Here is an 18,666-nt window from a genome sequence, read left to right as displayed (position 1 = left end):
GTCCACTGTTTGCTTGGGAAGATGGTGTAAAGGCAAAATGAGAATGTCGGTGAGCCCTGGTGCATGTGCCTATGATACTAATGATGGCGCCGTTTCCACACCTGCAGACACACTGTGCTCCACAGACAGGTAACAGAGGTGCCCCAATGGTGTCCACACCAACTCCCTCCCCGCCCGCCCCCCCCCACGGCTGCAGCCTGCCATGCTGTGCCCATTCTCAGCTCAGTCAGACCTGGATGCCTTTCTGCAGGCCTCTGTGTGATATGTTTGATATATTAGGTTGTTATTTAATCCAACTATATATCAAACATATTCCTACAGTGTCTTGCCCTGTCTCCGGGGGTTCCTAATATAGCTTAGAAGGCAACAGGAAAGAATATGTTAGAATCACAAGTAGATTTAGAAGATGGAGTACTCATTACATTTCATTATGTTATATCCCATTTCTTCTTGTAGCATTTAAAACCTGTATCCGTACTGCTAGATTATTTTGTTTATTTTAGAAACAAATCATAATTATTGATGTTTCATAAGAGCTTGAGATATTATGTATAGTTTAGTTTTGTGCAGTGATGAGTCCTTAAAGGATGTGCTCGGTGGGGAAAAGGAAAACCCATGTTTGTGATACGGGGTCAGGATTATAACCTCCAAACACATCTGGATTTATATTTCATTTTAGTTCAGTTTTATCCTGATCTTCAATTTAGAAATTAGTAATTTTCACGATCAAGCTTTCAGCCAAAATTCAAGCACAAATCAACTATGTAATGTTCCTTTACACCCATAGTAACAAAATGTATAAACCAGACCAGCCAAACCAAATGTATGGATGGTGAGTCACTGGGCTTTATCTAAACTTTGGAGGACTAAGTATATCTAATAAAGATAACATAGTGTGGATTATACTCTGTCTGTTGAGTTTCCTGTTATAGGATAACTTGTCAGTAGAGGTTGATAATATTTAGAATATGCCGACAATCAGAAAGTAATTCCACAGCCTAATTGGGTGCAACAGGAAGTTCAGGATTATGAAACATTTTTTTCTGGCATGTAACAGACTTCTTTAGTTGACTTTGACCTCCTCCTCCTGGAAGAGCCTGTGAAGTATGTGTGAGTTCATTCTGATCTCTCTCAACAAAATACTTAGAGCACTGCTTTCTGAAAAGAGAACTGTTGTGCTAGTGGCTCCGATTTTGGGAGCAAAGAGGAAGTGCTCTAGTAAAGGACACTCCTGAATATGCAAACAATACCCCATGCAGGTAGTGAGCCAGTGGTGTGAACAGGCAGGTCAGGAAAGCTTCCCCTGTTTGGGGTCTAGGAGCCATCTCCACGCCGCTTGCAGGGACTGCCTAGTGACAAGTCAGAGCAGCAGGGGAGGGGAAAATACAGTGTTGGAGTCCCAGCCTCCAGAGTTAGGAAGTGGAACCTGTCCCTGGGATCCTTCTCCACTGAGGAGACAGCAGTGGCTGTGCACCAGCAGGAACTCTTTCAGATGGTTTTCAAGATGCTGCCACAATCAGTGCTACCTTCACGCAGCTAGAGAGCATTGTTTTAAGTCCAGTTAAAGTTGTTTGACCAAAATGACAAATTGTCATGGAAAAGCAACAGCAAGGTATTCTGAATAACGAAAAGCACAGTTTAAAAGGACCTGAACTTTGAAGCCTGTACATTAAAATTGATGTATCTTTTTTTCGTACATCTTGCTGTTGACCAGCATGCTCTACTGATTATTGGGTGAAGGGGGAAAGATGACCAGATGTTCAGGGAGAAGGAGGATACAGCATTTTTTCTGTGGCCAAAGCGTGACATCGAGCTCTTGTGCCACTGGCTGTTTCCAGGCCAGGAGACGCGAGGTCGGGGGAGGAGCGTAGGTGAGTGGGGCGTTCAGCCAGTGCGTGTTCCCGCGTGACTCCCCGCCAGGTAAAGTAGTGGGTCTCCCGGAGCCTTCTCAGACATACACACAATTCATGTCACGTGAGTTTACAGTGTGGCAAATTTACCTGATTAAATCTTTGAAAGAATTCTGTCATCTGTTCTTCATCCAGGCTTCCTAGATAGACATTCAAGTGCCTTCATATTTATTTTTTTGAGAGTATGGCACATCTTTAAGAATTTTTCTTTCAAACAGAAATAGCAATTAATAGATACTGATCAAGGAGGAATGGATAGATATTCATATATATCTGTAGAATAAACCTGGAATGACATAAAGAAAAAAAAAACAGAAATAGCAGTTAAAAGATTATCCCAGTGGTATTACTGTTCATTAAAAAATAAAGTGGTGGCGAGTGTGGGAAAACTTCCCCCAAGATACTAACTGTTCATACTCACACCTTGTCCCTCAGACGCTGCAGGAACATGCATTACTCCACGTCTGGATGCAGAGGCCGGTCCCTCCCCAGGTTGCTGGCATTACCATTTGGCAGTGCTTTCTCTCTGTCACCTGCTTTGTCCATTGACAGTTTCCCCAGAGTTTCCCCTGGGACCAGGCCAACCCAGGGGGAGCCAAGGCCAGCGGAACAGCTCTGGTCTCTTGGCAGTTCCAGTGGTTCTGAGAAGTTTCCCTTTTATTAGGACTAGTAAACGTGGTGGTCCTAAAGACAGCCCACTCATGGGTCCTCTGGAAGAGAACCTGACCAGGTTCGCAGACCGTTCAGGTCTTTGGGTACAGGCTAAGGTCTCCCCCCACGCACCACTCAACTCAGTATCAGCAGCAAACTGGTAGCGGCCAAACTGGCTACAAACAAAGGAGAAACAGAGCTGCCTGTTCCACTCAGGCTTCCACCTGGCAGGAAAATGCTTCACTTGTGTTGTGGGAGTTCTCAGTGTTGGCCTCCATTTTTTTCCCTCAAGGACATTTAAATTATATGCAAATGTTCACACTTAAAAAAAATTATACCCAAAGAATTTTTTTTTTTAATTTGTGATGTGGTAAGACCTTGTTTTTAATAGTAAGCATCCTACAAGGCTTTCAGTAACACAGGAAAAAGCATGATTCCTAACTGGAAAGACGGTGCCGTGAGTTGTAATCTGGTTTTTGTAGCCAGTTGTGAGAGAAACGACCATTGTGCTCATCAATTCTCAGCAAGGTGGTCCCTCAAAGGAGATTTTCAAGGAAGGAGGTAGAAATCAGGGCAGTGACCCTTTGGCCATCTCCTATGGGTGCCTTTGACTCCTTCACTGTCAAGTCCATCAGGGGAAGGGGCCACAGGGATGTAATTCACAAAGAAAAAGGCCAGAAAGAGGACCACAGATGGAAGTGTTCTTCCTCTGCTAGACGCATGCCCAGGGACCTGTCTGGGAGGATGGGCCTGGTGGAGGCTGGGAAAGATACTGCAGGAAGGAGGCCAAAAGAGTGGGAGCAAAAGAAAAAGGAGTCCATGCTAATTTTAGTCCATGCATTCTTTAAAAGGGTTTCACCTGAAACCATAACATGTCAGAGCTAAAGGACCAGGAGGGTTGAGTTTGCTCTTGAAATTACAAACAGAAAATGTTTGTTTGATACCTAGAGAAGAGCAGCAAATTCCCCAAAGTCACGTGGCCGAAAGCGCAGAGCAGGGACTGAAACCCAGTTGTCCGTCTCCTGGTTGGGTGTCAAGGGAGTAGCTGGAAGCAGTACAGGCACTTGACACTTTATCTCTGATTTGTGCTTTTTTATTTATGTTGTAGGTTGTAGTCAGAAATGGCAGCTAGAATCTTTGTTAGAATTATGAACGGAAAACAGGGTCAGGCAGAGAAACAGACTAAAAGTCTGAACAACAGTTTTTAAAACCACAAAAAAATATATGTAGTAATAGAAAGAAAAATGAAATTAATTGCTAATAGTAATCGAGCATTTACTATGAGTCAGTTATGCTCTGTGTATATTAATAATTTATTTATAACAGCCCTATCGGATATGTAGGAGGGAAGGTAGTTTCAGAAAAGGAATGAATTGACACAAACATTATGTTCTCAGAATGTTACCAAGTCCAGGCTCGTACTGCTCGCCAGACAACAGGCCAGTAAATTGAGAGATGAGGTGTTGGGGCGGGAAATAGCGACTTTATTCGGAAAGCCAGCAGACCGAGAAGAGGGTGGACTCATGTCCCAAAGAACCATCTTCCCTGAGTTAGGATTCAGCCTTCTTTAATACTAAAAGGGGAGGGGGTGTGGTTGGCTGCTGCAAACTTCTTGGTTCCGGGATCCTTTGTTCTTGCAGCTGTCCACGTAGGTCTGGTCACAATGTTCCTATAAACCTCCAACCAGACATATGTTATTCTCTGTCCTGCAACTTTTTATCTCTATATGAATGGAAAAGTATTATACCTTTAAAGGTCAGAGCCTTGACAATGGGCTAGCTTGTAAATTTCACGCTATAGACAACATTCTTTTTTTTTTGCGGTTCGCAGGCCTCTCACTGTCGTGGCCTCTCCCATTGCGGAGCACAGGCTCCGGACACGCAGACTCAGCGGCCATGGCTCACGGGCCCAGCCGCTCCGCGGCATGTGGGATCCTCCCGGCCTAGGGCACAAATCCGCGTCCCCTGCATCGGCAGGCAGACTCTCAACCACTGCGCCACCAGGGAAGCCCTAGGCAACATTCTTATAGCAAAAGCAATAGAATACAGAGGTTAAAGTAAAAGAAACAGATCCAATATGGAGTCAGATTTGTCCCTATTACAAGAACCCCTGAATGGCCAAAAGACAAAATAAAAATGAGGAAAGGCCTCCTCTTTTCCGTCCCCCTTTCCACCCTCCTTCCCCCGTCTCTATCAGCACAACAGGAGTCTTTAAATGCTCTCCCAAGTGTGGGAAGCAGGCAGCCAGGGAGTCAGACCAAAGTGTGGCCTTTCCCAAGAGGGATCTCATCAGACCTCTAACTTTTTAAAAAGGAGCTCTGGAGAAGATCACCAAACAAGAAAAATATCAGCAAAAGGGTGCTTAGACTTTTCTCAAAGCTACCGAAAAGACAAGGCTAGAGTCTGCTAGACGGTCCTGGAAGGACAATTGCTGAGAGCTACAAGTGACCTGGCCAACTGTCTTTTCTAGTGGAGGGGACCAGGGAAAGAGCATTGTACAGGGGATGAGAAGATGGACTCAGCTCTCAGAGGCTGCGGCTGACACCTTCATTAAGCAGGGCAGACAGTTAGTTTGCACATCTGTGACATTATTTTGTTAAGAGAGCCTCTTAGTAAAATGCTGCTGTGTTTTGCATCTGTATATGCGTGAGTCAGTGTCAGAGACTATGAGGGCCAGTTGAGGGATACAGATAGAGCATACAATTAACAACCCACAGCATTCCACAGGGCAGGAGCCAGTGCTTTGATGTGTGTGTCCAATCGTCCCCAGGAAACAGGAATGGAAAGTTACTGATGGGGACGCTTACTCCATGCATCTCCCCTTCTCTTACTATGTAAATTGTTCTCTGGCTGAACTCCAGTACTCAGAGACTCATCTTAAATGGATACATTCTCTCAACAAACCTTTATCACATGGGCTTTTCTACCTAACGTTGTGCTCTAGAGATGTAAGTTGGATGAAACACGGTCCATGCCCTGGAGGAGACTGCAGGCTGGTAGGATTCAGCTGACTGGTGTGTCTGTTCTCCTGAGCCCAGACCAGCACTCCCCCAGTGGTAGCCCATACTACCTGCATCTTCCACCAGATCCTCGGTGATCTGAGCAAGGAAGGGCTGTCCATTTAGCAGCCCATTGAGTGAAAGCATTTCCTTACATCCAGATGCCATGGTCTCCAGATTCTTCCCCAGGGTCCCCTTGCAGCAGCTCCAACTTACTGTTCTTCTCCTCAGTCTCCCATCTACAGTGGGGTTTGTTCTGTTAACAATTCCTGCATTTTAATTGTGATCCTTTTATTCAGGGAAGTCCTTCAAAGCCCAAGCCAATTCCATTTCTCTCCTTTTTTGTGCCCTGGTTAAGCACATGTCCTCCCTCCTCTCACTGCCCTCACACCCCTCTCCCAGATTCCATTCTGTACACTGGTGGGAGCTGAAGCCAATGGGAATTTGGACTTGGGTGCCGTGGCTTTTCAACAAGTCTCCTTGGCTTGGGGAGATCCCATTTTCTCAGGCTAGGAGTTGTATGGTATGAGGAAACATCAGCATTATGTCTCATTTCAGCAGGAGAGATAGAGTGGGCATTTAGTCTTAATGTTAAACCTGGCCCACAGAAAGGTACCAGTCCTGCAGGTAGAAGGCAGATCTCATCATGGAACTCTGCCCAACTGCAGCATCTAAATGTTTGCCCTCCATCACAGTCGGCTTTATTAATCCTTTTTCTTGGGAAACTCTCTCATACTTTTTAATCAGAGGAAATGTCTCTCAGAGATAAGGCTTCCTGCCATGTCCATTTTAAAGTCTAGAGATCTTATGGAAAGAAAAAGAAAAATTCATCAAAGGGCATTACAGCACTTGCCATTGCAGGAAAAATCTGTGGCTGTCAGAAATATTTCCAAGTTGAGTATGTATTTCGAACATGTGTTTAAAAAAAAAACAGCCAGCCAGGGCAGCAAAAGATATGGGAGAGCCCTTTTCAATTGGTTCTAATGAGATATTCTTTCAGATCTATCCATGCTTAGAGTTAGCACTTAGTTTTGGGGAAATTCCATTTTTGTGCATTTTAAAATTGGGGAAATCAAGAAACCTGCTGTGAAGTGGACTCATCCTTGGAACTCATAGCATAGCTGAGGCCCCCTGCACCTGCAGCGAGGGGCTGGAAGACATTGGGAGCCACCACGGGCCTCCATTTCCTCATCTGCAAAATGGGGAGGAGCTCCCTTTGGACTCAGAAACTCTGTGATTTCCCCAGTGCCTTAATCTGTCATATGCTTGACTTTCTTTTGCAGAACGAATTTCCAGAAAAGCTCTTAATTCAAGGTCATTGAATATACCTATCACAGCCCAATGCCATTTCTTGTGGCTTATGTTTAACAGTTCCTTTTATGCCAGAGTGTCTTAAAATGAGTCATTTTATGTTTCAGTGAACAAATTTTGTATTTCACTGCTGTCACAAGCTTCCCCGCCCCATAATGAGGAATCCAAAATTAATCTATTGGAACGGAATCCATATCTGTCCTAAATGCTCCTAGAGCACGACTTTGTCAGAGATAGGAAAGAAATACTGCTTCTGTCTCAGAACATCTCAAACGCTGCTGTCATTCTTCAGTTCCACTAGATGGGCATGGAAATGTTTTTCTGATAACATGGGTTATAAAAACAAAAGTAGGAATGGCCACATCTTGAACCAGGAGAGATGCCATAAAGAATAGGGAACTGGAAAAGCATTGTATCTGTGTATCCATCCCGTCTGATGGTTCATATGGGCCCATTAGTGAGCTGACTTTGAGCCTCCAGCATGAAGTCGCTCCTCTCTGATGCCCAAAGTGGTGGCCTCATCTAGGAAAAACATATCATGATGGAGGCAGAGAAGTTTAGGTTTAGATCTGGTCTAGATTCTTCACGCTGCCACAAGCTCTTGGCCCAGTACTCCACCTCCCTAAGCCTGAATGTTCCCACTATAAGTATAAGGATAAAGATAACTACTAATTACGATTTTTACTCTCTTTTTTGGTGAGGATTAAACAAGTTAATGCACGTGGAAGTGCCTAACAAAATACCTGCACATAGTAGGCACTCTTAAAAACGTATCGCTGTTGTACAACATGGGGAATGTACTTAACGCCACTGAATCGTACACTTAAAATTGGTTCAAAGGGTAAATTTTGTGTTATATATATTTTACCGACACACACAAAGAAAAGTATTGCTGTACCTGGCCATCATCTCTTAATGCCTGAAAGGTACCAGCCACATCTTCAGCATTCTGTGACCGAGGGGGCACTTAACCATACTGGCTTAGATTCACAGAGCAATATTGCTGGCGGGGACCTTGGCGGTCATCTAGTCTGACTACCGCGTATTGTGATGCTCCGTCCCACCCAGCCTGGGACCAGGGCCTTTACACTTGCCCACCTTCCCGAAAGTTGATTCTTTTGTTGATGTTGATTCTTTTCAACATCCCAGGCGTTTGGCAGCAGGGGGCCTGGTGATGGTGTATTTAGAGCAGAGCCCTAACGGCCTGATAGTACCTGTGTGGTGTAGGGGAGCCAGTGTTCTTCCCCAGGTGGAGCCGTGCCTCGGGTTTCCAAGGGGTAAGCTCCACCTTGATGTCGCGTTGTCCCAATTTCCTCTCCACCACTGGTGATCTCTGGTTGGTGTGTGACTCTCTGCTCAGCCACAGAAATGCAAATTCTGTTTTACTTTTGTTTTCACCCAAGAGCAATAAGGTTTTTCACAGCTAATAGCCATCTTTTGTTTTCTCAGCCCATTTTTCTGAGCCTTGAGTTGTGGGATAGTGTGCCACCACCCACTCTTTGGATCTCAATTATTGATTTTTTTGATTTGGGTTATTGATGCTAATGGAACCCTTCGAATGCATTTTATTCCCAGTGAATTGATGTGTTTTTAAAGATTCTGGTCTGGAAAAAGAGTCTGTCTTTGAATTTCCTGATTTGAACTTTGTAAGGAACCTCAATGCTGGCGGTTTTTATCTTTTAGAGAAGGGTGGGGGGAGGCAGCAGATGGAGAGGTATCCAGCCAGCTTCAGCCTTTCTACCCTGGGTGTGGTTTGTCGATAAAAATCCACGCACGGAGGAAGAGCCAGGTGACTAAGAAGTAAGTCATTTAGCAGAAAGCGCCCTTTGGGGATATGAATTGCATGTGACGCTGTTTTCTTTTGGTTATAGCAAGCGGATGAGACCCTGGATTTTGAAGAACAGATCTTGGAAGCTGCTAAATCCATCGCTGCTGCCACAAGTGCCCTGGTCAAATCGGCCTCGGCAGCCCAGAGGGAGCTGGTGGCCCAGGGAAAGGTGTGTAAACCCCACTGGCCAAGTGGTGGAAAGTTCACACAGCAAGAGCCTCTGGATACTAAGAAAAAGGCGATACTGCTTGTGTCCTGACCAAGGAAGCCGTGCCGCCCCTTCCCTCCCTGACTCGCCCGGCTGTGCCCATATCATTGGATACTCTGTTTGCTTCAGCCTGACAGACAGAATGAAGGGTTTAGCTTCCGGGCCTGTCATCTGCTTCTTGTTAAGGAGAGTTTCCACTCCAGGCAGCCATCAGGGCCTGAACAAGACATTTATTTTCCCCGCTGTACATTAGGCTATTTAAAGCCGTAAACTCATATTTTCCTGGTGGATGGCTATATAAGCACCGTAGTCAGGGGCTTTATAATACCACGTCCAACTCCAGTGACACCCTTCCTTTTCTTAGGACCGTTGAGCTGAATGCCGTCCACCTCTGCAGTTAGCATTTTCCTTAGCCCTTTGGTCATAAGGCCGGTCTGGTTTTAAAGCTGAGATTTCTTCCACCTGCTTCATCTCCAGTCACCGATTCCATCTGCATTAGCATGAAAGCCTAGTTCTTTTTCAGTGATCCAAAGGATTAATAGTACATTAGACTAATCCTGGATGTGAAAAGGCCTTCCAATTTAAAATATTCCTTGTGTCCTATTATTCCCATACAACATGGAACCACCACATCCAAGTTACATCTTGCAGAGAAGCCTCTCAGTCATAGAGGCACCACGGAAATCCTGCCAGCTTTGGGAAATTTGGTCACTGTAACTGTCAGTCACTTATATTTGATGTTAAAAGGCCTTTGCTCTCAGTGTACAGATGACAGATGTGATTGTGTCTTTTTGGTTGTTTTTGTTTTTATCATTTTTTTAATATATTTATTTTATTCATTTATTTATTTTGTTGCGCCGGCTCTTAGTTGCGTTGGCAGGCTCCTTAGTTGCAGCACATGGGCTCCTTAGTTGTGGCATATGAACTTTTAGTTGCGGCATGCATGTGGGATCTAGTTCCCTGACCAGGGATCAAACTGGGCCTCCTGCATTGTGATCACAGAGCCTAAACCATTGCACCACCAAGGAAGTCCCGTTGACCTAAGAACTTGTAATACAGACAGTTATGCGCAGCCGGTGGCCTTCCGTCTTCCTCCATGAAGTCTCTTGTGAGCTTAGCTGTGCCTTAATCCAACCTACGTCCACTGGTTCCTCTTTCTAAACCATTGTGTATCCAATATTGATGTATGTACATCTCCCCAACCAGCATGAATCTGTCCCTTTATGCTTCTCACTTATCCCCTGTAGATCTAGAGGAGTGCTGACCTCAATCACCTAGGACTTGTTGACTAGTCGATACGTAAAGACCAAAAATAGATCACTGAGAAGAACCTCCTACCTAAAACTTTTGGTTTATTTGCACATTGATTAAAGAGCCATCTACGTGCTGGACACATTGCTAGATACTAGAGAATCGAACTTGACTATGGCCAAGCCCCTGTCCTCCAAGGAACTTATGCGTTCAAGCATTTAAAAAGTTGGTAACGGAGGTGCAGCTGGACCTGGGGAACTATAGATGATATGCAGGACGTTGGGGCCTTACCTGACCTTCAGCATGCCCTGATGTGCTGACAGATCCCCACTTTCATATGCAAATTTAGATACTCATCTCTTACCTCTCCAGGCACCTCCCACATGTGTAAAGGTGTTTCCTCCTGTAGCTCCCTCTACATCTGGTCAGAAAATGTTTCACTGTTGCAACAATTCCTAAACAGAAGCAGGGAACATCTTACTTCTAGCTTCTTACTACTCTCCCCACCCCTGAAAAAAATAGTCTGTATTTCCTTAAGGCGAGGATCTGTGCTCAATTGTACGGAGAGAGACCCACCCCCTTTTTTAACATCATCTGCCAGAAAGTCGCAGCGTGGCTTCCAGGGTCAGGAATCAGGAGAGATTTAAGCTTCCCTCACCTCTTGAATGAAGAGACCTCAGGGGCTCCCATGTTGGACATGGAGAAAGGTCAGCAGAGGAAATAGGCGTGTCAAGATAGGCCCATCCATCGTTCCTGAGCCATTTTCCCAGAAACGCGGTACCTGGCAGTGAAATGGAGGTCGTTGAGAGCGTTTCCGGTCGCCTCCTTGTGGCCCAGGGGGAAACCGGTCCAAGACAGCAGTCTTGGAGCTGCTGGCGTCCTGCATGGGAAAGCGTGCTCCATTCTCCTGCCGGTGCTGTTGGCAAGAGTCCCAGGGAGGTGCTGCCTGTCTGATGAGATGCTTTTCTCTCCAAATCCAGGGCAAGGTAGGGTTTGGGGGCTGCAGGTCACCCTGTGCCTTCCCGCTCTCATTGCTGCTTTTCCTACTCCACTCTAGGTGGGCTCCATCCCCGCCAACGCCGCAGATGACGGACAATGGTCACAGGGCCTGATTTCTGCCGTGAGTTGCCCCCTCCTCCTTCCCCGTTGGCTTTTTGGATCCCCTGCAGGAGGTTTGGGCCTCAAGTCACTTCTCTGTTGACTGTCCGCAGGCCCGGATGGTGGCGGCTGCGACCAGCAGTCTCTGCGAGGCGGCTAATGCCTCTGTGCAGGGGCACGCCAGTGAGGAGAAGCTCATCTCGTCCGCCAAGCAGGTCGCCGCGTCCACGGCTCAGCTGCTTGTGGCCTGCAAGGTGAAGGCTGATCAGGATTCGGAGGCCATGAGGCGGCTACAGGTAATGATCGCTGATGCTGGTGGGAAAATACTCCTGTTGGAGCGGGTAAGTGTTGCCAAAGGCGGCGGTCTCGCTTCCTTGGCATGACCCACCAGGCCTTCCATCAGCCAGCTCTGTCCCACGTTTCTCATTTCCTGCCACGTGCAGCCATGCATCCTACCCATGCAACGCCACCAAACTGACGTTCTCCACGTGTGCCTCCTGGTCTCATGCCTTGGGGTCCTCCCCTCACCAGCCCAACCTTGGTGAACTCCTACTCATCCATCATGACTCATCTCCAAAGCCACCTCTTCTGGGAAGCCCTCCTTGAATCCCAGACCTTGGGCAGTCAGTCCCTCTTCTGCCCAGCCATAGCCTTTGGGCAGACCAGTCTTGCAGTTCCTGTCACCCAGTACCACCACATTTATCTTTAGTCCACCTTTGACAAGGCTGTGAGCTTCTTAGGTGCAGGTACCAGATCTTTATCTTTGTGTCTCTCACTCCTAAGATGGTACCTGTTTCAGTGGAGGCTCTCATTCAGTGTTTGCTTAAGGAGGGAGCAGAAGGACTGAGGAATTTATATGAGATGCTGCTAAGGTTTCCCAGAGCCCAGAGAACACAGTTATGAAGGTGTCACTTGATTTCTGCCCAGTGGATCTAAGTTTTCCTGATTGTGTATTTTAAGCACAGTGAAAGAAATGTTGGAATGAGAAAGATCACATAGCTTCACCATCTTCACAGGTCCAGTGCTATTTTTTTCTCTTCCTGTTTTTATCTTACACAAAATACTTTTGTCTAGTTGTCATCCTAACAGAGACATTCTGCATTTTTTTCACTTCACGTTTTATCATACTTTTTTTTTCCTTGAAGAAAAGTCTTCATAATGGCCCTGTGCAAAGCTAACTGGTTCATGCTTCATAGGTCTCATTTTTAATGATTGCATGATATTATATCAACTGATTATGCCAGAATTTCTCTATATGTTGGACATATTTGTTTCCAATTTTCTAGCTGTTTGTTACTATAATAAATGTAATGCAGATTGTTTATGTTGCTAAAAATGTTTATGTAAGATCATAAATGGCAGTAATATTTGAACAATTCCACTGAAACTCGGGACTCTCGTCGTATTTCCTACGTTGTAAAGTGCATGGCCGTTGTTCGGTCTTCCTGTGTCTGTCTCTCTCTGACCCACCTCCCTCACCTTCATTTTCCTCCTGGCATAAACCCAGGGGAAAACGGGGAGCTGCGTGTGTGTGAATGTGCGGTTCATGGGTTTGGGGGGACACTCCTTTGGAAAACATCCTGAGTTAAGAGAGACGTGGGTTCAAGACCTGCCTCTACTATGTACAAAGTGCATAATCTTATACAAGTCATTCAAAACCTTTCAGGCCCTAGTTGCCACGTCTGTAAAATGAGGATTGAGATGCCTGCACTGGCTCTTATAAGGGTCAGAAATGCGAAAGTGCTTTTGTAAGTCCTAAGGATTTACACAGATACAGCCCAGCATCACTCTTATTATCATCATTACTGATTTATGTGGGTGCTGCAATGTTGTGTGAATCCCTTACAATGACCCAGAGGTTCTCTGGGGCGACACAGGCCTATGTTCAAATCGCAGCTCTGTAACTTACCAGCTGCAGGATCTTAGATTAGTTATTCGACCTCACTTTCTACGTAGAAAAGTGGGCTGCTGATTTCTGACCTCATGAAACTGTTCAGAATAAGCATATGATGAGAATGGGCACATGATGTCCAGCGCGAACGGGCCTCCCCTTCCCTTCTTGTGCGAGCCCTCGTGGTCCCCCTTGGCCGCTTTAGGTCACCAACCAGATGAGTCAGTTAACTTTGAATGAGAAAACTCTCAACTTTCTGATGGCTCACCCCCAAGAACAAGTCCTTGACTCTCAGGGGGCTGGGCAAGGACTATGGGAGATTTAACGAAGCCGTGACCACCACGAAAAGGAAATTCCAGACCTCAGGTGGCAGAGATCGAGTCCCGTGGGCCATGCTTTTTGAGCATTAAGAGTAAACCAGTGGGGACTGTAGCCCTTGCTGAAGATCTAGGCTGCACGTGGACAAGCTCTTCTGCGGTGTGTCTGGCACTCGCCCCGTGCTTGACAGTGCGGCATGAAGCCAGCTGTGACTCTAAAAGCCCATCCGTAAAGGCCCTAGTTACTGTGGGGCTCCCATTGCTTCTGTGCAGGGGTAGGTTGTGCTTTCATAGCCCTGAATTCCCTCTGAAAGCCTTCAGTGAGCCCCAGCCCTGGGTAGCCACCGTGCCCGGTGCTGGGGATGCAGAGATTGAAATCACAGCCCCTGCCTTCAAGTTGTTCACTGTCCAGGAGGAAGAGAGGCAACCAGAAGTGTGGTGAGGGCTGCAAAGAAGCCAGCAGGGAGCCTTCCAGGAGCGCTTGGGAGGGTGTGGGTAAGGCTAAGACGGACAGAAAAAGTGATCTCTGAGCCAAGTCCTCAAGTATGCCTCAGTAGGATGGGGCAAGGAGAGGTGGCTTTCTAACCAAGGGGGCAGCCCCTGAGCAAGTTTCTGTTAACACACATATCATAGTGCTATAATCATGTCTTCACATAATTGTAATTCCCCTGAGAAGTACGTGTTCCCTGGGAGCCAGGAAATGTGTCTCATTAACCTGCGAATGAGCTGAGGTTAGGTAGGTGCCAGTGTTGGTAGAATCAGTGGATGGATGGACAGATGGATACTACCTAGAGAGAAATTCTGTGTTACATACAATTGGATGATAAATCAATTCGTAGTCTCATGAACTGTGCCTCCCTGTCTGTCTTGCTGAATCCAAATGGCTGTTTCCAATGATATAATGTGTGTTTTGTCCCCTCTCCAGGCAGCAGGAAATGCTGTGAAAAGAGCCTCAGACAATCTTGTGCGTGCAGCCCAGAAGGCAGCATTTGGCAAAGCCGATGATGATGATGTTGTAGTGAAAACAAAGTTTGTAGGGGGCATTGCTCAGGTTTGTGATTAAATCCAGACAGTGTTTACTCCCCAGATGAGCACTGTATTTTAACAGAGACCCAAAGTAACAGTGGCTTAAACAAGATGGAAGTTTATTTCTCCCTGGTGAGACAGTCTTGGGTGTAAGCAGTCTGGGGATGGTGTGGCGGCTCCTTTGTGACTGAGACCCAGACTCCATCTGCCTACCGCTCCACCGTCCCTGAGATGTTGCCTTGGCAACATCTTGGTCTAAGATGGCTTGATAACCACCTCAGTTTTCCAGCCGGCATGAAGACGGAAAGTTAGGGCGGGCCTGACTCTGAAGTTGTCTGCATCACTTGCTCTCACACGCCATTGGTCAGAGCTTCATCACATGGCCAGCCTAGCTGCAAAGGAGGCAGGGAAATGGAGTATTCTTTTCTGAGTAGCAGTGTACCTACCTGAAAATCGGGGATTCTGTTATAGAAAAGGGAGAGAAGAGAATTGGAGGACGGCAATATTATCATTTAAATAAAATGATGCATTTGGAGCTGCTACTCACTCCAGATTTTTGGCCCTAGAGAAAGAATGCATGATGACCCTCTCCCAGAAGTTTTACAAGTGTGGATGAGAATCTGACTTACGCAGGCCTGCGTTCTTGTGCATGAGAGTGGGGTGGAAAGGTCAGGAAACCACGCTTGCAGTTTGGGATGTGTTAATGTAAATCCTTTATATGAGATTGGTTTTCCACCAGGAGCACTGAAGCCCCCTGGCTGAACTTACTCATTCCCATGCCTTCCTTAGCTCTTCCTGAACCACTCCCTGTGTTTGGAAATACCCAGGATGCATTTTTACCAGAATCTGCTTCTTGATACACTAGTTCCATGAAGAAGGGTCTCTGATCAAACAGTTCTGGGAATCACTGACCTCTGTACTCCCTCCTCAGATATCACGGTGCTCGTTAGTCTAGCAAGGCTCTGGAAAGACCTTTGCTTTTCAGAAATCTATTTGACTTCCTTGAGCACAGACTTCCCCTTTCCCCTTTATACCTATTAACTACTATTCCTCAGATCACACCTTAGAAGCATGAAATAAATATATGAAAGCCATCTAGTAGTTAAGGACTCCAGCTTTAGCTTCGAGAATACCTGGGCCGGGTCCTGCTCCACCAGATGGGTCCCTTCAGGAAAGCGGACCCACATCTCTGAGATTCAGCTTTCTCATTGGAAAAATGGGACGTTCAATAGGCCAGACTTCACAGTGTTGCCATGAAGATGATGGGACACTCCGTGTAAAGTGCTCACACCAGAGCCTGCTGCGTCATAGGGACACAGTATATATTTGCTGTTAAATCAGTGGCCGGAAGTCAGCTTACTGTCTTGGATCGTTGGTCTCAAAACCCGAACTGTGGCACGGAGGCTGGTCTCCAGAGCTAAGAATACTTAGTCCCGGGACATGGCCGTGTCCCACTGTAGCAGAGGCTGTGGGAGCTCATGAGGCAAGCAGTGGAGGGGAGGGCAGTTTCCTAAAAAGTTTCAGATCCATCCAGCTTGTTGCTTTGCTTCTAGATCATCGCCGCCCAGGAGGAAATGCTGAAGAAAGAGCGAGAACTGGAAGAAGCAAGGAAAAAACTAGCCCAGATCCGCCAACAGCAGTATAAATTCCTACCCACCGAGCTGAGGGAGGACGAAGGCTAAGGCCAGAACCAAGAGGGCGCACCCAAGGGGCCGGCCGCGCGAGAACTGGATGGACAGCGGTCCTGAGGGGCCGGGCACCGCCCTGGAACTGCCCCCCCTCCCCCTGGGGTGAGCCGGGAGCCCTGAGCTCTCCTGCGCGCTCCCCTGTCCTGTCGGGCACCAGCTGCATGATGGTGATGTCACGCGGTACAGTGCGTTCCACCCACAGCTCCTCTGCCACCTCCCCCAACCCCGCCTCACTGTATCTCAGGAGAGAGGGGCGCGGGTTCACGGACTGGTACCAAAAAGGAGGAGTCAGTATTACATCGTCCTCAGACACTCGTGCTTCTGTTGGTCCTTCTCTGGGCCTGCTGTGAAATCTGAATAGGAAAGAAAAAAAAAAGGAAAACCAAACAGCTCGGGGGAAATCCTTGATGCCATAGCTACTCAAAGCTACTCTTCTCCCTCTCAGGAGAAGATGGACGTTGGAGTTGGACACGGTTAATAAAGGCCAGGAACATAAACCAGTGTGGACTCCAGGAGGGCAACTCGGGTCCTCCTGCTGTGTCTCAAGCACTGGCTCGCCCAGAGGGTGAAGAATTCCTGCCCCTGTTTGCACGCTCTCTTGCCTCAGTGTGTAAGCTCCTTGTACAATCTAGACCCAACTTGTATTCTGTGGCCCAGAAAATCGAATGATTTTTTTTTTTTTTTTTCCTCCATAATCCAAAGGGGCAGAGGTATGGGGGACTGGCAGGGCTCAGTGAGCAGGGGCTGTAATAAAATGTGTGGGCTCCTTACTCTGTAGAGGCTGTTTGAGTTCATACAAATTCATCCCCACAAACCCGGGTCCCCCAGGTGACAGTCAGTACAACAGCCCGCCTTAGGCATTCGAAGTGGGGATTCAGCTCCAATAAAGCAAGTCCTTGGTGACTTCGTCTTTAGGTTCCGCGTCAGCTTCTCTGCTCTCAAAATGATCACAATTCAAGATCCTGTTAAAAAAATCTGTCATCCCTCCTCCAACCCGTGATGGATGTTTTCTCTATGTCCTAATTGTCTCAAAATCTAGATGCATTTTAACATCATTACAAACCTTTAACAACATAGTTTTGCTCATTAGCCCATCTTAAAGGTGAAGACATATCGTATGTTCAGAGTCTGTCTTCTGTGCGCTACGGTTCGAGAGTTACAGTTCGAGAGTTTCCCCCCTCCTCTCGTTTCTCTTTTCGGAGCCCTCTCCTTAGAAGGGCAGTTTAAGATGTTCAATTTAACTTTAATCTGAACCTTTCCCCAAGACAGTACGTGAAGGATGAATGGCTTGTCGGATAAATCCTAACGCCAGGTAGCAATTGCCTTTGAAAAGCAATTCATCAGGGGAAGACAATGGTGACAGAGGTACATGGTTTTTTAAAGCTGCTAACTGTTGAAGAACTGCACTTCTCCGCAGCAACGTGCTATCACATCTCGTATTTCATTCACAGTATAGTTTGAATATTCCACCCAGGGGAAAAGTTGATGCTTTGGTCCACAAAAAGTATCACCTGTAGACCTTGCCCCACAGTCCTGCTTTAACAGACTGTGGCCCATGCCGTGGTTTTAAAATATAATTAAACTTTGGACAGCTTCTCATATTTATAAGAGACTTGTAAGTGTTCCACATGGTAGAATTTTTTCCCAGACAAGTTGGAAGTTACAGGAAATACAGTGTAAATGAGAAGCAAGTGGAAAGAGTATGTAGAGAGTTGGGGATGATGGCATTGACTCGAGGAGAGAGCTGGCTGGGCCCTAGCACCTAATGGGAGAAACTAACACACTCTTGACTCGCCCTCTTCCACTGTAGCTAGGACAACTTTTCACTGCTGTCCTGGGCTGCACCCCCTTGGATCTTAGCCCGTGGACTGGGGGCTCTCTCCAAGGGACACTTTGCAGACGGGCACAGGGTGCTTTCTGAGACTAAGAATCCGACCCAGAGGCTCAGAGTCTAGCTATGTTAATGGCCTCATGTAGCAGGCCTCTGGGGTGCTCCTCCATGGCCCACCCTCGCCCCCTTTTCTTCCAGGCTGTGTGATTGCTTCTCTCCTTCCAGCTGTCCCCTGTCATAGCCTGGCATCCCAGGAGCCAGGCAGGGCCAAGCAGTGAGTTCTCTGTCCCTGCCTCAGAGTCGTTTAAAACTTCCACGGCGGGGCTTCTGTGGTGGCGCAGGGGTTGAGAGTCCGCCTGCCGATGCAGGGGACACGGGTTCGTGCCCCGGTCCGGGAAGATCCCACATGCCGCGGAGCGGCTGGGCCTGTGAGCCATGGCCACTGAGCCTGCGCGTCCGGAGCCTGCGCTCCGCAACAGGAGAGGCCACAGCAGTGAGAGGCCCGCGTACTGCAAAAAAAAAAAAAAAAAAAAAAAGTCCACTGCATTTGATACCAGAAAAAACCTCCAGAGACAAGCCACATGGAAAGGCCTTTAAAGAACAGGTATGGAACAGAGTTGGTATTTGTAGGACCTGTATAAATATTCTCCCGTCTGGC

The 18,666-nt window shown here is 47.0% G+C and overlaps 1 protein-coding gene across 3 annotated transcripts in view; it reads left to right on the top strand.

Moving 5' to 3' along the window:
* TLN2 (talin 2) overlaps positions 1-16,947 on the top strand; it is a 440,641-nt gene extending 423,694 nt beyond the window's left edge. For all 3 annotated transcript variants that reach the window (XM_032622981.1, XM_032622982.1, XM_032622983.1), the window contains 5 exons: positions 8,742-8,867; positions 11,215-11,277; positions 11,369-11,551; positions 14,389-14,514; positions 16,043-16,947. In XM_032622981.1, coding sequence (XP_032478872.1) covers positions 8,742-8,867; positions 11,215-11,277; positions 11,369-11,551; positions 14,389-14,514; positions 16,043-16,171 — 627 coding nt within the window. In that variant the 3' untranslated portion in view covers positions 16,172-16,947. The remainder of the gene's footprint in view (positions 1-8,741; positions 8,868-11,214; positions 11,278-11,368; positions 11,552-14,388; positions 14,515-16,042) is intronic.
* The last annotated feature ends 1,719 nt before the right edge of the window (positions 16,948-18,666 follow it).

Source organism: Phocoena sinus, chromosome 2 (assembly GCF_008692025.1).
Source record: "Phocoena sinus isolate mPhoSin1 chromosome 2, mPhoSin1.pri, whole genome shotgun sequence".
Lineage (NCBI taxonomy): Eukaryota > Metazoa > Chordata > Mammalia > Artiodactyla > Phocoenidae > Phocoena > Phocoena sinus.
Note: the sequence above shows the minus strand (reverse complement) of the source record. Positions and strands in the feature narration are given on the sequence as shown.